The sequence below is a fragment of the Solanum lycopersicum genome, chromosome 9 (assembly GCF_036512215.1).
Source record: "Solanum lycopersicum chromosome 9, SLM_r2.1".
Lineage (NCBI taxonomy): Eukaryota > Viridiplantae > Streptophyta > Magnoliopsida > Solanales > Solanaceae > Solanum > Solanum lycopersicum.
Window position 1 is genome coordinate 66,147,086 of NC_090808.1, and position 17,503 is coordinate 66,164,588.

The window sequence follows — 17,503 nt, forward strand, 5'->3', positions numbered from 1 at the left end:
ATCAATTTTATTTTCTTAATTCAGATAGAAATTTGAGGTGAAGCTGGTTTGTTGGGAAATTACATGTTCGACAAGTCAAAAAAGTCTTTTAAATTAGTACTCTACCTATTAGAGTTAAGTTTATCCTAATATTTAAATCATAATTAATGTTCTTTTAGTATTAGGATTGGAGTTAAACCTAACTTATTTATATCATTATGTTATTTTTGCTAAATTTGGATTAGACTTAAATTTCTCCAATACAGTACTAAATTATCCAACATGCTTGGTTGGGTGTCAAATTCTATTTTGATTGTTATGTATTTTTGTATTCGAAAATTACTGAGTCGATTAATTTGATAAGTTCATAGGAAAAGAATAGTTACGAAAAATGAATAGTTTTTTCTTTCGTATTAATAATTTTTTCATTCAATTAAATCCTTAATTACTATGATGGATTTGTAGTCAATGTTATTGTGACGTCCATGACAAAAAACAGATTGATGAATTCAAGATTGAAAAGATAATTGACAATTTTTAAAGCTGGCGAATTTTCGAAGAATGGAATATATGATACCTTACATAAATCCCATGTAAGGAATGGAGTAAAAAAATATAGTGTTACGTAAGTCGCAACATGAAATTTTTATGATAGATACATTTATGTACTCGATATAACGTTGCTCAAAGTGACAAATACTTCTCTTTAGTTAACTTAAACTAGATTAGTTGAACTTTTTTTTTTAAAGCTATCTTTTCTTGGTAAGTCGATAAACTACATCGTTCAAGGTTAATTATCAATTATTAGAAGGATAACTACATCTAAATTGTGCTTAGTAATTATTATGTATAACCTTGTTTCTGATTTCTCCTTACCTTTTCTTTTTGAATCGAGAATTTATCAAAAATAGCATTTATAATCTCTAAATTTCAATTATAAGACTAAGTTGAATATATTATTACTGTTTTTTTTTATTAGACTCCAAGTGTAGTACTATTTCCCCTTAAAATTGTACTACTAAAAACTATCTAGAGAAAAAAAATTTAAATTAATGCTATTTGGTTGCAAATTTAGTACTTAAATTTGTACTAGATTTGGCAGATCCAAGAAGATAAGGAAAGATGAGAGAAGCAAAGTACTGTTGAGTGTTCCTTTCACTAATAATAATTCAAATTGATTGATTTGTAATTTGTTTAGTTGGCTCATCAATTAAATATCCAACTTTATATATATATTTTGAAATTATTAAATCAACTTTAGTTGCATTTTTTGTAAATCACCTTGCATCAGCAGTCCATTTTCCTAGCCAAAAATCAAGCACAAGTAAAGGAGCAAGTGGGAAATTATATTGAAAAACTTGTAATTAATCTTGCTGTTTAAGTTAATCAACAAATAAACTTGACTATGATCCACTAACTGCAAAATAATATATACCAACTTGATTAGGTTATTTACAATCTTATATTTTTCTTAAGATTAATTACTCTAACAAAACTAACATTTAAATACCACTTGACACAATTGTATATACTCCTACATATTATATCCTCCTCCATTCTTTTTACAAAACATTATCAATTGTTCAGTCGAATAGGTTTACGACAAGAATAACTTTTAGCGGCATAAATATTATAATAAAGAGTGCTAAAATCTTTATCGTAGTTAAGTGTCATTAGAATCAATGTCGCTAAAGACTTTAGGGACATATACGAAGAATGTTAATTGCTGCTGATGATATTTTTAATGTGGTGTTACTACTTTATTTTTCTTCAAATTTTACAATTTTCATATCCAAATACACTTCTGAACTCCTTACATTGTATTGTTAATTATATACAATTGGGTAATAATACAACAAATGAAACTATATAATTCTTTAATTGTTTAAATGTAACCTTAGTATAGGTTGTACACCTAATATTCATGGAAAGGTAGGGGAATAGAGATAATAAAACTAAAGTTTGAATTTGACCAGAAGTTAAAAAATAATTATTAGAGAAATTTATTAGTGAAAGATTTTTTTTTAAAAAAATGTTTGTTGGGTTGTTGAGAAAACAAGTACAAAAGAGGGTAATGATTTTGTAGTCAATAGAATTTTCAACCACTTTTTCAAGGTAGCTAAATAGATAAATTTACTTGTTTTTGTTACCATTTGGTCATTTTTTAAATGGAATATCACATACATTTGGTCTCTGCAAGTTATGATTTCAATTGAAAAACATTTGCTATATAAATGAGTTAGTTGTAATTTTTATGTTTAATACATATTGTTGGTGGCATTTCTTGATTTTAACGTTGGCAAGTTGAGTCATTTCAATGGTAAATTTACCAAATAAGGCATCATTCATCTTTTGCTATTAAGGTATTGTCCGCTTTGAATTTAGGTCTGTATTAAAACTTATAGAAATTTCATATATTTGTGGTTAATTAAGTTTTAACCCGAAAGTTATTTTAACTATAAAATTTTAGATTTTTCACTGTTGTTGGATATTTTACGTGGTTGTTAGATACATAGTATTATTTAATAGGAGGAATGTATTTGAGAGAGAGGTCGAGGAATATATCAAAGAGGGGAGGAATGTATTCGAGAATGGATAAGGATGTATCCGAAAGGTTTTTTTTGTAATTTTTTTGAATTTTAATCCAAAAGACGCCCTTGACACTTGATTATGAACTTATTCTTATAAGAGCTCTAACTTTCTTCTTCATTTCGATATGAGATTCGACTTAGTTATAATGTACATTCCTTCTTTAAAGGCATGCCCTATGTTATGGACATCGCATAATCCTGCTCTAATTCCATTTATAATGGTCTTGATCCAAATATTGTTTGTTTCGTGCTTAAACGCGCAGAAATTTGTATCTAATCCATAAAAAAACGCCTCGATATTTAATTATGAACTATTTTTTGTAAGGTCTCTATTTTCTTTTCTAATTCAGATGTGAAATTCGCCTAAATATAATTCACTTGCCTCAAACAAAATTAACCAAGAAACTATATGCAAACTCCAAAATTTTGGCCCGTTTTTTGGTTTTCTATATAAAAAAACAAGAAACTATCTAATTGTTTTTGTCTAAAAGGAGCAAATATCATTCATTGTATACTTTATGCAAATAGAATCCTAAAATGAAGTAGATTGATATACATGGACAATAAAACATATATTGAGAATGAGATTATAACATAATTAGGTAGAAATAGCGGATAGGAAAACAACTTATCACTAATACACATCTCAAAATGGTTATAGTTATCCATACGTCTAGTATCTTTAATTGTTTGTACAAGCTTTAAAAGTAGGTTTATAAATTGACATAAATGATTAATCAACCAACTAAAGTTTGGAGCCAAGTGTTATATACCTATTTTTGGGGATCACCATTTAACTTATGTCTTTTGATCACTTTGACTAAAATTCTTGTCACGTGTATTCAACAACAGAATTTTTTTTTCAATAAAAGGAGTAAAGGACAATATGTATATGTAATATATTGATATGTATATATAATGTATCAACGGTATATCTCTAAGCATACACGAGTAGAGATGAATGAGTTTAGATCGCCTCAACTATTTCATCAGATACTTACTACTACCTCCCACTATTACAACTTCTAGGTAGCTCTACCAATGTAGTTATTTTGTTGTCATCGCGATTTGAACATTGAACACTGGTATTGCAGCAAAGACAGTGTAATGTTACAGAGTCGAGGAGCAAGAAAATGATAGATCGATAGCAAATGGCTATTGTCTCATACAAAACTCAGAAAATACCACAAATGCATTGAGGTAGCAAAAAGAAATCACAAAATGCAAGCATTACTGGACTACCACATCTCTTGAGTATTATTTGGTAGGTGCAATGAGGGGATGTGGGGGAAAAAGGACTGCTTTAGCGCGTAATATATAGATATATCAATAATAAGTAAACATTCCACGCGAACAAAACATGGTGGAACTAACAGATGGCCATAGTGCATACCGAATGATAATCACTTGGCTTCATCTATACTTCACTCTTTGCCATCGGCAGCACGGAGGGAGCCTAATTCAACTGGAGCTTGTGTTCCCACAACTTTGGATGATCCATAAGTGGACACATCGGCACCCTTCACCTTCTCTTTCTCAATTTGTTCCTTTATCCAGAAATACGTAATCCTCAACCCATCCTAAACCATTTGGAAGACAAGACATTAGAAGTGCATCACTAAAATACAATAACAAACACCAAAAGGATGATCAAATGATCTATAAGTTGATACCTTCAACTTCATATTAGGAGCCCAGCCAAGCTTTTCCTTGATGAGAGTGTTGTCAGAGTTTCGACCACGCACACCCTCTGGTCCTGGAATGTGATGGATCGGAAGGTTCTTGCCATCAAAGCTGAGGACTATCTCTGCCATCTCATTCATGCTTACCATCTCATCACTTCCGATGTTCACAGGCTCTCTGAAGTCGGATTTTGTTAACCTAAATAGGAATAAATTTGTTTTGAGCAATGGAAGTGCTGCATCTCCAAAACAAAGTCTTGACTAGTTCCAGGTGATAAGCCATCACCAATTAGGACCAACGATGTTCTGAAGGTCCTTTTTATTTCCTATTAAATTTCTTTCTGGTGAGACATGGGGGTTAAGGGGAGGTCAGTCGGAATAAGTTCTTACTTTAAAACCCGAGATTGTTGATCAAAACCATGCCTAAATCTCTCTTTTGCATTTTTTGCCATGATCTCGGAGGTGTCACAGGACCAAGCCCCACACAAGCTCACATACAAACTAAGGAGACTCTCAGATTCTTTCCTGTCCTCTCTTCTCAACAAATTCAAATTGGTTTACAAGACTCTGGAGGATTCAATTCAGTAGATGGTCATTCATATTGTATATACATACCTCCCATCAGAAGTGCGTTGCTTGAAAAAACCTTTTATCTAGTTCATTTTTCTTTTTTGTCTAGGTTTTTTCTAGGGAAGGAGGTGTCTCCAAGCATAGAGTCATGGGATGCTCAAATCAATATAGATAAATATTTGAGTGACAAGAGTATTCTCAATCAAAATTCCAGTCCAGGAATCTTATTTAGAGTTCCACATACCTCAGGACACCTTCAACACACTCATCAATGAAGGTGAAAGATCGAGTTTGCTTTCCATCTCCCCACATCTCGAATTTGTCAGTGGAAGTGAGGGCTTTTCTACAAAAAGCTGCTGGTGCTTTCTCACGTCCGCCTATAGTTTTAAAGAAAAGGTTGATTACATCATGAAATAAAAACGATGACAATGTAACAACATGAAATTTGCTCGAGTGGAATTACCTTTCCATGTTCCAAATGGGCCATAAATGTTATGGAAACGGCCAATGCGACATTCAATTCCAAAGTCCTTGTTGTAGTGCTTACACAACTCCTCTGTTGCTAGCTTTTCTAAGCCATAAGCATCTTGAGGCTGAAATAAAAATATAAACCGTCATCAACGCTGCAAATTGTCAAATTCAAAAATGAGCCAAAGCTTATTGATTTAAGGTACAAACCTCTGCAGGCCAAGCATCAGACTCCTTTAAGCTCACGTTAGTTTCCAATTGCTTAAATTCAGGGTAGATGCAAGCACTGGATGCATAAAAGAACCTGTAACCAACATTTGAAAGGTCAATCTCTGCAAACTGTACCATCTCTTAGCTACTCCAACTCAACAAAGGGGGTGACTACGGGAAAACAGAATTAGCTACAAGGAAGAAATGAGGCCAATGGTGGCATTCATGATGCAATAAATATACTTGAGACATTATATTAAGAGATCGAAAGCTAGAGGAATCAGCAAAAAGAAAATTATGATTGTCAGCCAGATTTTTCAACCTATTCTCGCAAGTCCCAAAACCTTGAGACCACGGGATGACATCATGTCTCCCCAAAGTCTTGCTTTGCTTCATAAAGGACCACGGTTGTAGATTGTAATGCTCCTAGATAACTATTTATATCATTTTTTCTTTGTTTTACTATATATTAAAAAAGGCTTACGGACGTACAAAAATTGGCAGTAATATCAGAAGGAAGTGATAGAACCCACACAAGGAAAGGGGTGCGACAAATAGAAACAACTGTCATTTTTATGCACATGAGGTCATGCATAACAAATAGATATCAGTAGACTCAACCAACTACAAGGAAATTGCAGTAGTAACCTACACCCAGAATTATGAACAACTTTTTTCTTTTTGCAAGTGTATAAATATTATTGTTTTCTTCTGCTCTCAGATCACTTGGGGCAGCACAATGCGAAGTAGACTTTTGAAGCACTGAATTTAGACGGCAACATTGTTTCCCACCTTTCTAAGGTAAGTCCTTCATCGTTTTAGAATGAACAAATGGCAAACAAGGGTCAGCCATACATAATTTTGCAAGTGAAATATCCATAAGTTCATATAACCCTTTCATCTTAAAAATACAAAAAATGCCAAACAAAAACCAATAGCCCTTTTGCATAAAAACACTAGTATGACACTGAACACAAAACAGAACTCCCCAACAAAGCAGGAGAGATTGGCTAACCTCTTAACACTATTTATTCTTGAAGCCTCCATCATGTTAAAGCTGATCATAGTGTTGTTATACATGATCACCGAGTGGTTCGACTGAATGAAGCCCATACCTCCCATATCAGCAGCGAGATTGAACACATGATCAACTCCTTTTGTGACTTTCAAACAGTTATCCATCACCCTGAGATCAACAAGATGGAACTCATGACAAAACATGTCCTCAGACATGTGCTCATTCTTCTTCCAGTCGGAAGCAATAATGTAATGCCCCTCAGTCTTCAGACGCCTCGCAATGTGTGAGGCAATAAATCCACCAGCACCTGTAATAGAGACCCGAAGCTTCTCTGAAGGCCAGTAGGGCTCCCTCTCAAGGTTTTCATATGTGTATTCTCCATAAGTGGTTTCAACAGAAGTTCCCATTCTGTGCATAAAATACCATCATCAGAAAGAAAACGGTAGGGATACTAGGCCAAATAGAGGCAAAGCTCGAAATTCTAGGAACATAACAGAATACAACTCACTGGATTATCAAAATACTTCTAAACTACAGCACAACATCAAAGAAGTGAATCTCCGTGTGGTTAATACAAAAACAAGTCTAAGACATACATCCAGATGGCTGAAGGATAAACTTTAGGTGTAAAGCACATATATAGATATCAAAAATGAACTTTTATCTCACTACACTACAAATTCAATTTAAAACAAGAATCTAGAAAAGGGTAAGGGTCAAATTTGTCCCAATCCTCTAGGAAATTGTTCAATTTCATACGTTATACTTTGTTCTAATGTTGAACCTTTGTTAGAAAGAAGTCTCATTATCGCCCTTGACCCCTTATGGAATTCCTCAATCATAGACGGAACTTGAGGAGTAACTTAGACCTCTTTTCTTTCGAACAATTTTAACACATGGAGTCCATCCCTATTCACGTTGGAGCTCCATGAATTTGAATTAATAAATACGAGACAATTTGCTAACGACAACGACATGAATGCACTATTTACAAAATCGATTTATTACTAATACTACATGTGCAAATTTGAACCTCCCACAAATAGGGAAGATACACTAGTAGAACCACTCCATTTCAACCAGTTAAAACAAAACACACAAAGTACACCATAAGACAAAAAGATTCCCTTTTTTCAACAAGGAAAACAAAAAAGATTCACTTAAAAAGCTTATTCATATCACAGCGTTAAGATATACTTGCATAAAGAACAGAAAAATCTATAAACAGAACTAGAAAGTATATCTCAGTTCAACCCCTCCGCAAATTAAACACTAAACAACACAAGAAATCCACTTAAAACACCCAACTTAGACAAAACAGAGTATTGAAACACCAAATAGACCATAAAGATTGAATCTTTTTCCACCCCAGTAGCAAAAAGTGTACTAAAACCTCAAAATCCAAAAGAAAAAAAGCAACCCCAGAAAAGTGATAAACAACCAAATCACATTAAAGACCACTTAAACCCCATAAGATTCAAACAAAAAACAAATCAAAATTAAAACTTCTAACACAAAAAAAAAAACAGAGGAAGAGTGAAAAATACCTTGAAAAACTTGAACTTTAAAGGTCTCGAAGATGGAGAAACTCAAAAATGATAAGGGCCAAGAGGCTATGCTTTTTATTTATTTTTTTGATGTTTTTTTTTGGTAATAGATCTCTATCTTTATAGAGCTACTCAATAATTTCCAAGTTGAAGGGGTTTCTTGGTTGAAGATTATAATAGTAAATACAGGCAATATATTTATGTGGACCACAATTTATGGAAACAGAAAAGGGTTGTGTCTGATCTGTAATTAAAAAAACATAGAAATAGAGTCGGTTTGAACAATCATCAACAATATCCATTTTCATTGGTCTCTACTCTGTAATAATTCTAGGCCTTGAAAAATGCATCATTTGCCCAATGAATAGATTTTTTTAAAAAAATATATGTATAATTATTCGATATTCAAAATTTAATAAGATTGGTTCGAATTCATGTCGTGTAGAATCTAATAAAAAAAGTTGGTAAGTTGATAATGTCATATTAATATAGTAATTCTAGAGCTTGATTTGAGATGAAATTTGATAATAGCTTTAGGGCATCATATTCAGAAATACACACTCGACTTCCTTAAAAATTTGAGTTTAGTCCGTTGGTAATCCTTTTAGTAGTTAAAGGTGAATCTTGATTTCGTGTAAATTATGATTTTGGAAGCGTATCTCATTATACTTATTAGATCTGAAAAAGGTTAGTTCAGCCCCACACGATCCAAGTCCAAGAATTTGATGGCCTATGGTGGACCGGTCCTTCATTTGGAAGGGCCTAAAAATGTCTAACCCAACCCAATCCTCGAAGGGCCTCGGGCAGGCTAGCCCTTCTATTTTTATTTTTTTATTTTCAAACTTAAAGTTCTATAATATCAAGAAAATGAAAAGAGTTTCAATCAAATATGGCAAACAATGATTTGTTTCAATAATAGTATCAAAAAAACTAATGTGATTAACATATATGTACTACGCTAGATGTGCGAGATACATGTATCTACTGTGATACATCCCAAATACATGAGTGAGATGGGAGGAAGGCGAGGACGCGGGACTTGTCTATGTATCCTAGATGCATGTGAATCCACTTGGTTAGAGTGTGTCTTGAACAAATTATATCTAATTTTGAGTACATATATCATACGCTAGTGAGATTTTTGTAAGTTGCCCTTAAATAAATAGTTTTGTCCTATGGACTGATCCCAAGCCTCAAGGGTCAATGACTTACATGTTCGACTTATAAGCCTCAATTTTAAATGATTTTGAAACATTCTATCACAACCCTACCCTAATAACGGATTGGATTGGGCCGGCTCTATAGGTTAAGCTCATATTGACGACTTTAATACTCATAAACTCATAATATATTTATTTAACTCAGTAAGGAAAAGAGAACTACTTAGTAAAGGTAGACATAAACACCAGTAAATTGAAAAACTAAACCAAATCGAATTAATTTGGTTCTTTGAATTCGGTTCTTCGATTCGGTATATATATGGGCATTCTCTTGACTAAAATAAAAAGTCAACTAACAATTAAATTATTCATGAACAAATTAAAGTAGCAACAAATGTGCAATCCAATAGTTAACTTCAAATATTAGTTCTCAATGGAAACCAAAACATATTTTTATCAATGTAAATTATGTAAAGGAACCCGTCTTCTTCTTGTTTTCATCGAGAAGTTGTTGACGACACAATGTTCTTGACAAAGATAAATATAGTCGTTGAGTTAGACAAATAAGTGTTTCAAAGACAATACTCATCATTCATTAATGTACTTTTGAATTTTAAGTATATCTTATACTTTGATTTTATCCTCATCTTTTTATTCATTCACATCAAAAAATTAATTTAAAAACATCGAATTAAACGAACTGAATTAGTTTAATTTGATATATGGGGCAAATTTTTCTAAAATTAAAAACTATAAATTCAAATCGAAATTTGATAAAATCAAATCAAAAAATCAAATATCCACCATACTTTAGATATAATTATCTAATTTAAACTTAATTCAGTATTGACTCATTTATTTATTAAAAAATAATAATTACTTCCCTCACAAGTTTTTTTTTTTTTTTTTTGCAATGTTACAGTTCACTTACATAAAACAAAAAACAATTTGTCAGCCCCCCCCCCCCACCCCACCCCCACACAAAAAGTTAAGAGATTTGCACTTAGCATAAAACAAATATTAATTTGCCATGCACCATATCGATTAGGGGTAATATATCATATGATTTGGGAGTTGTGGATCAAATAAAATAAATATAATCAATTACATCACATGTCCTAATTATAATATTTTAGTGTTGGGATTATATATTATTATATTGACTTGACTTTTCCTAGTTTATTGTGAAAGAAAAATTGGATAAATAATTAAATACTTTCAGTAATTAAATTCTTGAAAGTTTGTAAGGACTCATTTGATTATGAAATAAATCACTTCAATATTAATTATCTTATTTTTAATGTGAAATGAAAATAACACTAACAATTTTGAAACAAACTATTCGGCGATTTATAATTAAATATGTATGAAATATATTTATCATAAAATTAATCCTGAAATTGGTTATCCTTTGTCGCTCATATCAAATGAGCCCTAAATTGTACTAAAATATATTTTTAGTATTAATAAATTTTAAAATAATTGTGACAGTTAGTATGAGCCTAAGAGGTAATGCATTTAACTTTTTGTCTCAGTTTGCATATCGAAACCTTAATTTAAAATCAGAATTACGAGGGTTTATTTTATAACAGGAAAAATAAATAATTACTATTGAAATTAATTTTAGAATGAGTTTAGTCATATTTAATTAGATAAAATCGCGAAATAACTTATTTCAAAATTATTATACAATTTTCATTTCTTACGATTCTGAAATAATTCATTTTGAAATAACTTATTTCTTAACTAAACAAACCCTCGATTCCAACACATTTTTGAATTGTTATTTTTTTTATAAGTAATACAATGAATAATAGTTCTTGCTTTATTGTCTCCAATTATTGGAGGAATCAAATCTTGATTCCATTATTCCGTGCGACCAAATAAAACAAAAATTAAAGAATTATAATCAAGTGTAGATCTTATGGGTAGGTGGCTATCCTACCTCAAACTCCCCTTTATTTCATATTATTATTATTATTTGATGTTCTTTAATTTTTTAAGTCAGAATAGTATATATTTTATTAAATTGATCACATTAATGATATATTGTAATTTTAAATTTCTCAATTTACTTTATTCAATAATAGTTATCAACTAATATATTATTTTGGATGTCAGACACACTTATTTATTTTATAAAATCAATTGATAGTTTTATATTTAGTTCTTAATTTATATTTATCATTAATTATAATTATGATGCTTCAGAATTTCAATGTATTGCGTCCAAGATTAGAACGATCACTATTGTTCCATTCTTGAGTGAGCTGGATCTATTATATTTTCATACTTTGATATAGTAAATTACCCTTTTATTTGTAGTTTCTTAAAACGTATGTAAAATCAATAGTAAACCACTGTTGTTCGATCATAAGAGTATGGAATGAGGAAGTAATTACAACTATGATTTCTCCATGAAAAAATTCGCCATGAGCTTACGCCTTAAAAACCTAACCTATGTCTTGAAACATAGGTTCAGTAATACGAATTTCTTAAATCATAGAAATTTCATAGGCACAAGTTATGTGCAAATCAATAATCAATATTTTCTCTTTCAGTTGTTGGTCATGAAAATAAGTTTTATTTGCTTTAATAGAAGAAATCTTTTTTTATAATAAATGTAATTTAGCTCGAACGAAATGAGAGAACTATAAAAGAAAACTCAATGTACAAAACGAGGGCAAATGCCCTATATTGTGTTAAGCATAAATTCGATATATGAATTTCTTAAGACATAATATTTTTGGAAAAATGATAGAAATCTCATCTTTAAGTTTTCTTATTAACATTATCCCTTATTAGTTTTACAAATCACGAAAATGCCTCATTTTTGCGCATCATATTAATGTATCTCGCGCATCAAATTAATGTATCAGCACATCAGATTAATGTATCATGTATATAACGTAATATATCTTACTTAATAATTAATGTATCTGACACATCAAATTGATATATCAACACTTATGTTATCATATCAATTTGAAATTTCTATAATTATAAACTTATACGGAAAAAATAATAATTTCATTTAAAGTATGTGATTTATGTCCTTTGCCCTATTCATCCTTTTATTTGATACACTTTACATCAATGGGCTGTACATTGGGTCAATTTAAATACTGAGCCCATCGTTTTACTATGATCCGAAACCCGAAATCTTCGGAGCAGTGGAGCAACACAGGAGAAAGAAATGCAGAAAAGAGAGCAATCGAAGCTAAGCGGATCATCGGGTGGCTCCGTCGGACCGCCGGCGAAAAGAGGTCGGCCATTTGGAAGCGGAAATAGTAACGCTGCTTCTGCAGCCGCTGCAGCTGCTGCAGCAGCAGCTGATTCAGCAGCTCCGTCAACACTCCTTGGCCCTTCCCTGCAAGTTCACTCCGCCTTCGCTGGTTAGTTCAAGATCTTGCTCGTAAATATAAAATAATGAACTGTATATACGTTTCACATAGCGATCCGGCTATGTGAACTTTCTATGTTGATGTTTTTTTCAGGTTTAACTCTTCGTTAGACAAGTTAAAGTTTTGATCTTACTTGCTGTGAATTATACATCATATTAACCTTTATGCACTGTTCATGTTCCAATTTTAGTTCGTGACGAGGAGACTGAGAATACAGAGCAAAGTAGACATATTAAACTTGGGGATTTGAAATAATATGGTTTAGGGTGTGACTTTGTTTGAAAGGAATTTATCTGTAAAGCTGTCGTGCCAAAGACTGTGTAAGGAACAACAACCTAACCAATGTGGGGCATTCTAATAACCCACACTCTCAGTGTTAGGCATTTGGAGCATACATTAAGTAAACCAGGAATTGGTATGGCTATGACTCTAATAGACTAATACTGTTTTAGAAATCAAACAACGAAATGTAGTGCTGATTACGACATGCCAATTTAGTATTCAAACAACTAAATGTAGTGCTGATTACGCACACAACATGCCAATTTCAACTGAGCTGATTACGCCAGGGCCTGATTTAGTATTCAAGGAACAAGATGTAGTGTATGAATTCTAAACTCCTTTTGAGTGAAACACTCCTTTTGTCCAGTTGTACATGAAATTACTTGGTTGGACAGAAAGTTTTACGAATTTTGACTTGTATATTATACTAATGTTATAGTAAGAAAATATTAGAGTCATGTCTGACAATTAATTTGATAAAGAAACTATCACATAACTTTGAAATTTGGATTCTTGAAAGTTGTGAAAGTAATTTAAATGGAATATGTCAAACATTATGGGACATCCCAAATTTATTAAGTGTATCATGTATATTGGGACCAAATTAATTGTAATTAGTAGGTATTATATCTTTGCTTTTGAAGATGATGTTGCGATGACACAATTCCGACTGGATTGGTGCAGTGTCAGTTTCGGCTGACAGTCGGAGTAAGTTTTTCCTTTTTAGCCAAAGGTCTAAAGAAGCCATGACACAGATGTTTACTGACTAATTTTTTGAAGCCATATGTTATGAAACAACTCACAGGATCATCTTCTTGACTGGGATGTGATCTAGATAGCCCCCTAGTCGAGTACGACAGAAAGAATCTCATCACTGTGTCTCCAACAATTTTATTCCCTCCTTGAATCCTAGAGTACAGCGTGACCTAGAGACAAACTTACTGCTCCATTGAAGTTTTTTGAACTTGTTAACGACTTCTCTTTTATTTGGTTTGCCCCCTTAATATTCGTTTTCTGAAATAAAAAGTTTCTGTTACTTCTTCTAATTTACAAAACAATATAGGGTATTAATAAAATTCTGTTAAATTGAAGACATGGAAGGCCAAATTCCCATGACAGCCTATTTGACTGAAGATGTAATGCAGAATTTGTTTTACTTGTAAGAGGGTATCTAAAAATCTTGACGCACATGATTTGATGGCATGCATTATGTACTCATGTAGATTCAATTATGGAGTTGGATAAAGTGGATTGTCTACTGATCTTTGATTCTATGATCACCGAACTAGCCAGCTCGATCTTGAACTAAATGAAAGAGTTATGCCTAGGGTTAGCATGTGTAGGCAGGGAGGTATTTTTTTTTATATGGTCAACCAAGCCAAGTGACCAGATTGTTTCTGATCTCAACTAACTAATAAAGATATAATTCGTCTGAAGGGAACAAAATTTATATAAGGGGATACGTACTGAAAAGTGGACTTACATGTTGAATTGAGAAAAAAATAGAGACATTGATTTCTGATAAGGCTTTAGAAATAGATGATGCCAGCCCCTTTATTCTTTGCATGCTCATTATTTGGTTATCTAAATGTTCTTTTTATAACTTTACCAGAACAGAATAATAAAAGAATTGTTCTAGCTCTTCAAAGTGGATTAAAGAGGGAACTGACATGGGCATTAAATACCCTCACTCTGCTATCATTCAAGGAGAAAGACGAAGTCCGCAGGGATGCGACTCCTCTTGCCAAAATTCCTGGATTGCTTGATGCTCTGCTTCAAATTGTATGTATCTTGATATCTACCACTCAAGATGATTCCCATGTAACTTCTGCTTGTTCTTTACTGTTTATTTTGTTATCATGCTGCTGATGACAATATCTCTATTAAACAGATAGATGATTGGCGTGATATAGCCTTACCAAGGGTACTTGTAAAGGCACCGCGTGTCCGGCTTTTGGGTGCAAATTCAGTCGTTACTGGATTTGGACTTGAATATGAAGCATTGAACTCGAATGAATCTGTTCTCAATCCTAGGTAATTCCTGGCAGTTTCAAAACTCCGCCTCTTTCTTTTTGATGCCTTTATTACTTTAAATCTTTCTACGTTATTTTTTTCCACTGCATGAGATCTCTGTAATGGTTTGTAATCCTGGTTCTGGAGCTGCCAACAGAGAGTCATCTGTTCAGAAGAGTTCTACCAAGTCTCGCCCCACGGGTTTGTGTTTTGAGGAAGATGGCCTATTTAATTTGGATGAGGAGGGGCGGATTGAAAAACAGCAGTTTGCTGTTGCTGCTTCAAACGTTGTTCGCAACTTCTCTTTTATGCCAGATAATGAAGTCATCATGGGCCAGCATAGACATTGCTTGGAAACTCTATTCCAATGTCTGGCAGATTATGTCACAGGTAGGAGAGAAGTTTAGTTTGATATTATGATCTCTATGTTGTGCTTACAAGCTTGCCATCTGTGATGTGACACTTTCCTTTGGGAAGTTATAACATTGATATATATATGGTTTCTCTGTTGCATAGTTGTGCTTACAAGCTTGGCATTTGTGATGTGATTATTTGTATTGAAAATGGTCCCCTCACATAATAAATTTACTACCCCTTTTTCTTAAGTCTTGATGGTCATAAGATATTAATTTTGTCTATCTTGATGTCGGCTTCTTCAATTATGCGTTGTATTTCCATTGAAAACCTATATGAATATTTCAGAACATTTTCCGGACTGCGACATAGCTTTCAGATCTGTTCAGCCTTTCCTCCTCACAAAACTATTGAATGACTCGTGTTTTTCTGGTTGATGCTTCCAATTCAAATCTTGAATTTAATGTTTCTCCACTAGCTTAGTGAAGTCTAAAGAAAGGTGTTGGAGTACATTATAAGTGACCTATCCATTGTGTAACACACTGAGTTTAGTGTACCTGCCCCGCTATATTTTTTTGTTCCTAATCTCTGGACTTAGGTTTTCCCTATTCCATAATAATGATAAACTTGTTTATATTCACCCTGCATCCCAGTGCGCTTCCTGGTCTTTAAAAGAACACCTTAAAAAGAAGATATATGAAAATTAAATTAGATAGGTCCTATTCTGAACAGAGAAAAAGCAATTGGAGTATGTTTGAAAAGGCATATCTCTATGCCTGAACATGTGTTTCTGTAATTTTCTGTTAAGCTCGTATCTTATACATTTTGTCATCTTTTTTCTTTTATGTTAACAGAGGATGAAGAACTTGTCACAAATGCTCTCGAGACTATAGTGAATATAGGTCCATTGATAGATCTTCGGATCTTCAGTTCTTCAAAACCTTCTTATATCAAAATGACGTAAGAGTATCACTTGTGGGTGTTGTTTCTCTTATATTATTGTATGTCAACACTATAATTGAGTTTCTTGATCGTTATACAGGGAAAAGCGTGCAGTCCAGGCCCTCATGGGAGTGCTAGGATCTGCTGTTAAGGCCTGGCATTGTGCTGCTGCTGAATTAACTGGTCGTCTTTTAATAAATCCTGATAATGAACCTTTCTTACTTGCTTCTGCAACACAGGTTCATCTTGTTTTTGACAGTCCCTATTCTAGAATTCCTAAATGTACTCTGTGAATATTCAGAAAACCTGTTGACTTAAATTTATGGTTCGCAGATTAATAAACGTTTAGTTGATATCATGAGCCAACCGGCTATTGATGCTCAAGCAGCTGCTATTGGTGCATTATATAACCTTTCAGAAATAAATATGGACTGCCGTTTGAAGCTTGCTAGTGAACGATGGTGAGACAGGCAACCTGACCAAGTCACAACTTTTTATCAAGTTATTTTCTGAATGATTTATCCACAATGTTAAACTTCAGGGCTATTGATAGACTGTTGAAGGTGATTAAGATGCCACATCCAGTGCCAGAAGTGTGCAGGAAAGCAGCAACGATTTTGGAAAACCTTGTATCAGAGCCACAGAACAAGCCCTTCCTGCTAATGCATGAAAATGCATTTGCGGAGATGCTTTTTGGTGACCCAAGATACTCAGACATATTTTCCAGGATACTATACGAACTGACATCACGGCCAAGCAACAAAATGGCATCAGCTCGGGGGATCTGGGGCATGTAACATCAAACACACAAGGTACTTTGTCTGGTGATAATTCATCTGAAATATGTTGTTGTACATAGATTTAATTGTGCTTAGTTATGCTTTCGTTGTAAACCTAACTTTTAATTGACCTCAGAAGTGCAGTATATAGGTTTGCCATTTCTGGCCTTCATTTTATTCGAAGCTATTACAACTTTGAATCACTGTTTGCTTATACATCGGATATTGCTTACTTTATTGATGAGAATATACCATATGATTGATCAATTATTAGAAATATGTGCTGGGAACACCCAGTAACAAAGCATCAAGAAACTCTGTTGGATAATCAAATTGATCGTATTTACAACTTTAATAAAACAGTCAACTATTTATAAATTCATTCTTATTCTGTTCGGATTTTGCACCTTTGTAAAGAAATGTTAATTAATATGAATATTTTATCACAGTATATATATTAATTGTAAGTGACTAATGATAAGGGGGCACATTTGCAAAAGAAGT

General features: G+C 32.9%; 2 protein-coding genes across 2 annotated transcripts; one reads left to right on the forward strand and one right to left on the reverse strand.

Annotated features, from left to right (window-relative positions):
* Nucleotides 1–3,449: 3,449 nt before the first annotated feature.
* Nucleotides 3,450–8,252, reverse strand: GME2 (GDP-mannose 3',5'-epimerase). Its single transcript, NM_001247660.2, is given in 7 exon segments — nucleotides 3,450–4,150; nucleotides 4,244–4,451; nucleotides 5,067–5,199; nucleotides 5,286–5,415; nucleotides 5,501–5,594; nucleotides 6,516–6,926; nucleotides 8,066–8,252. Coding segments are annotated over 6 exon segments (1,131 nt in total). The 5' UTR covers nucleotide 6,926; nucleotides 8,066–8,252; the 3' UTR covers nucleotides 3,450–3,994.
* A 4,078-nt stretch (nucleotides 8,253–12,330) lies between these two features.
* LOC101261958 (armadillo repeat-containing protein LFR) lies at nucleotides 12,331–17,266 on the forward strand. Its single transcript, XM_010328397.4, has 8 exons — nucleotides 12,331–12,620; nucleotides 14,524–14,693; nucleotides 14,803–14,945; nucleotides 15,082–15,314; nucleotides 16,133–16,238; nucleotides 16,321–16,459; nucleotides 16,554–16,681; nucleotides 16,762–17,266. The coding sequence occupies exons 1-8, from the start codon at nucleotides 12,422–12,424 to the stop codon at nucleotides 17,015–17,017; spliced, it is 1,374 nt and encodes a 457-aa protein (XP_010326699.2). The 5' UTR covers nucleotides 12,331–12,421; the 3' UTR covers nucleotides 17,018–17,266.
* Nucleotides 17,267–17,503: the final 237 nt, after the last annotated feature.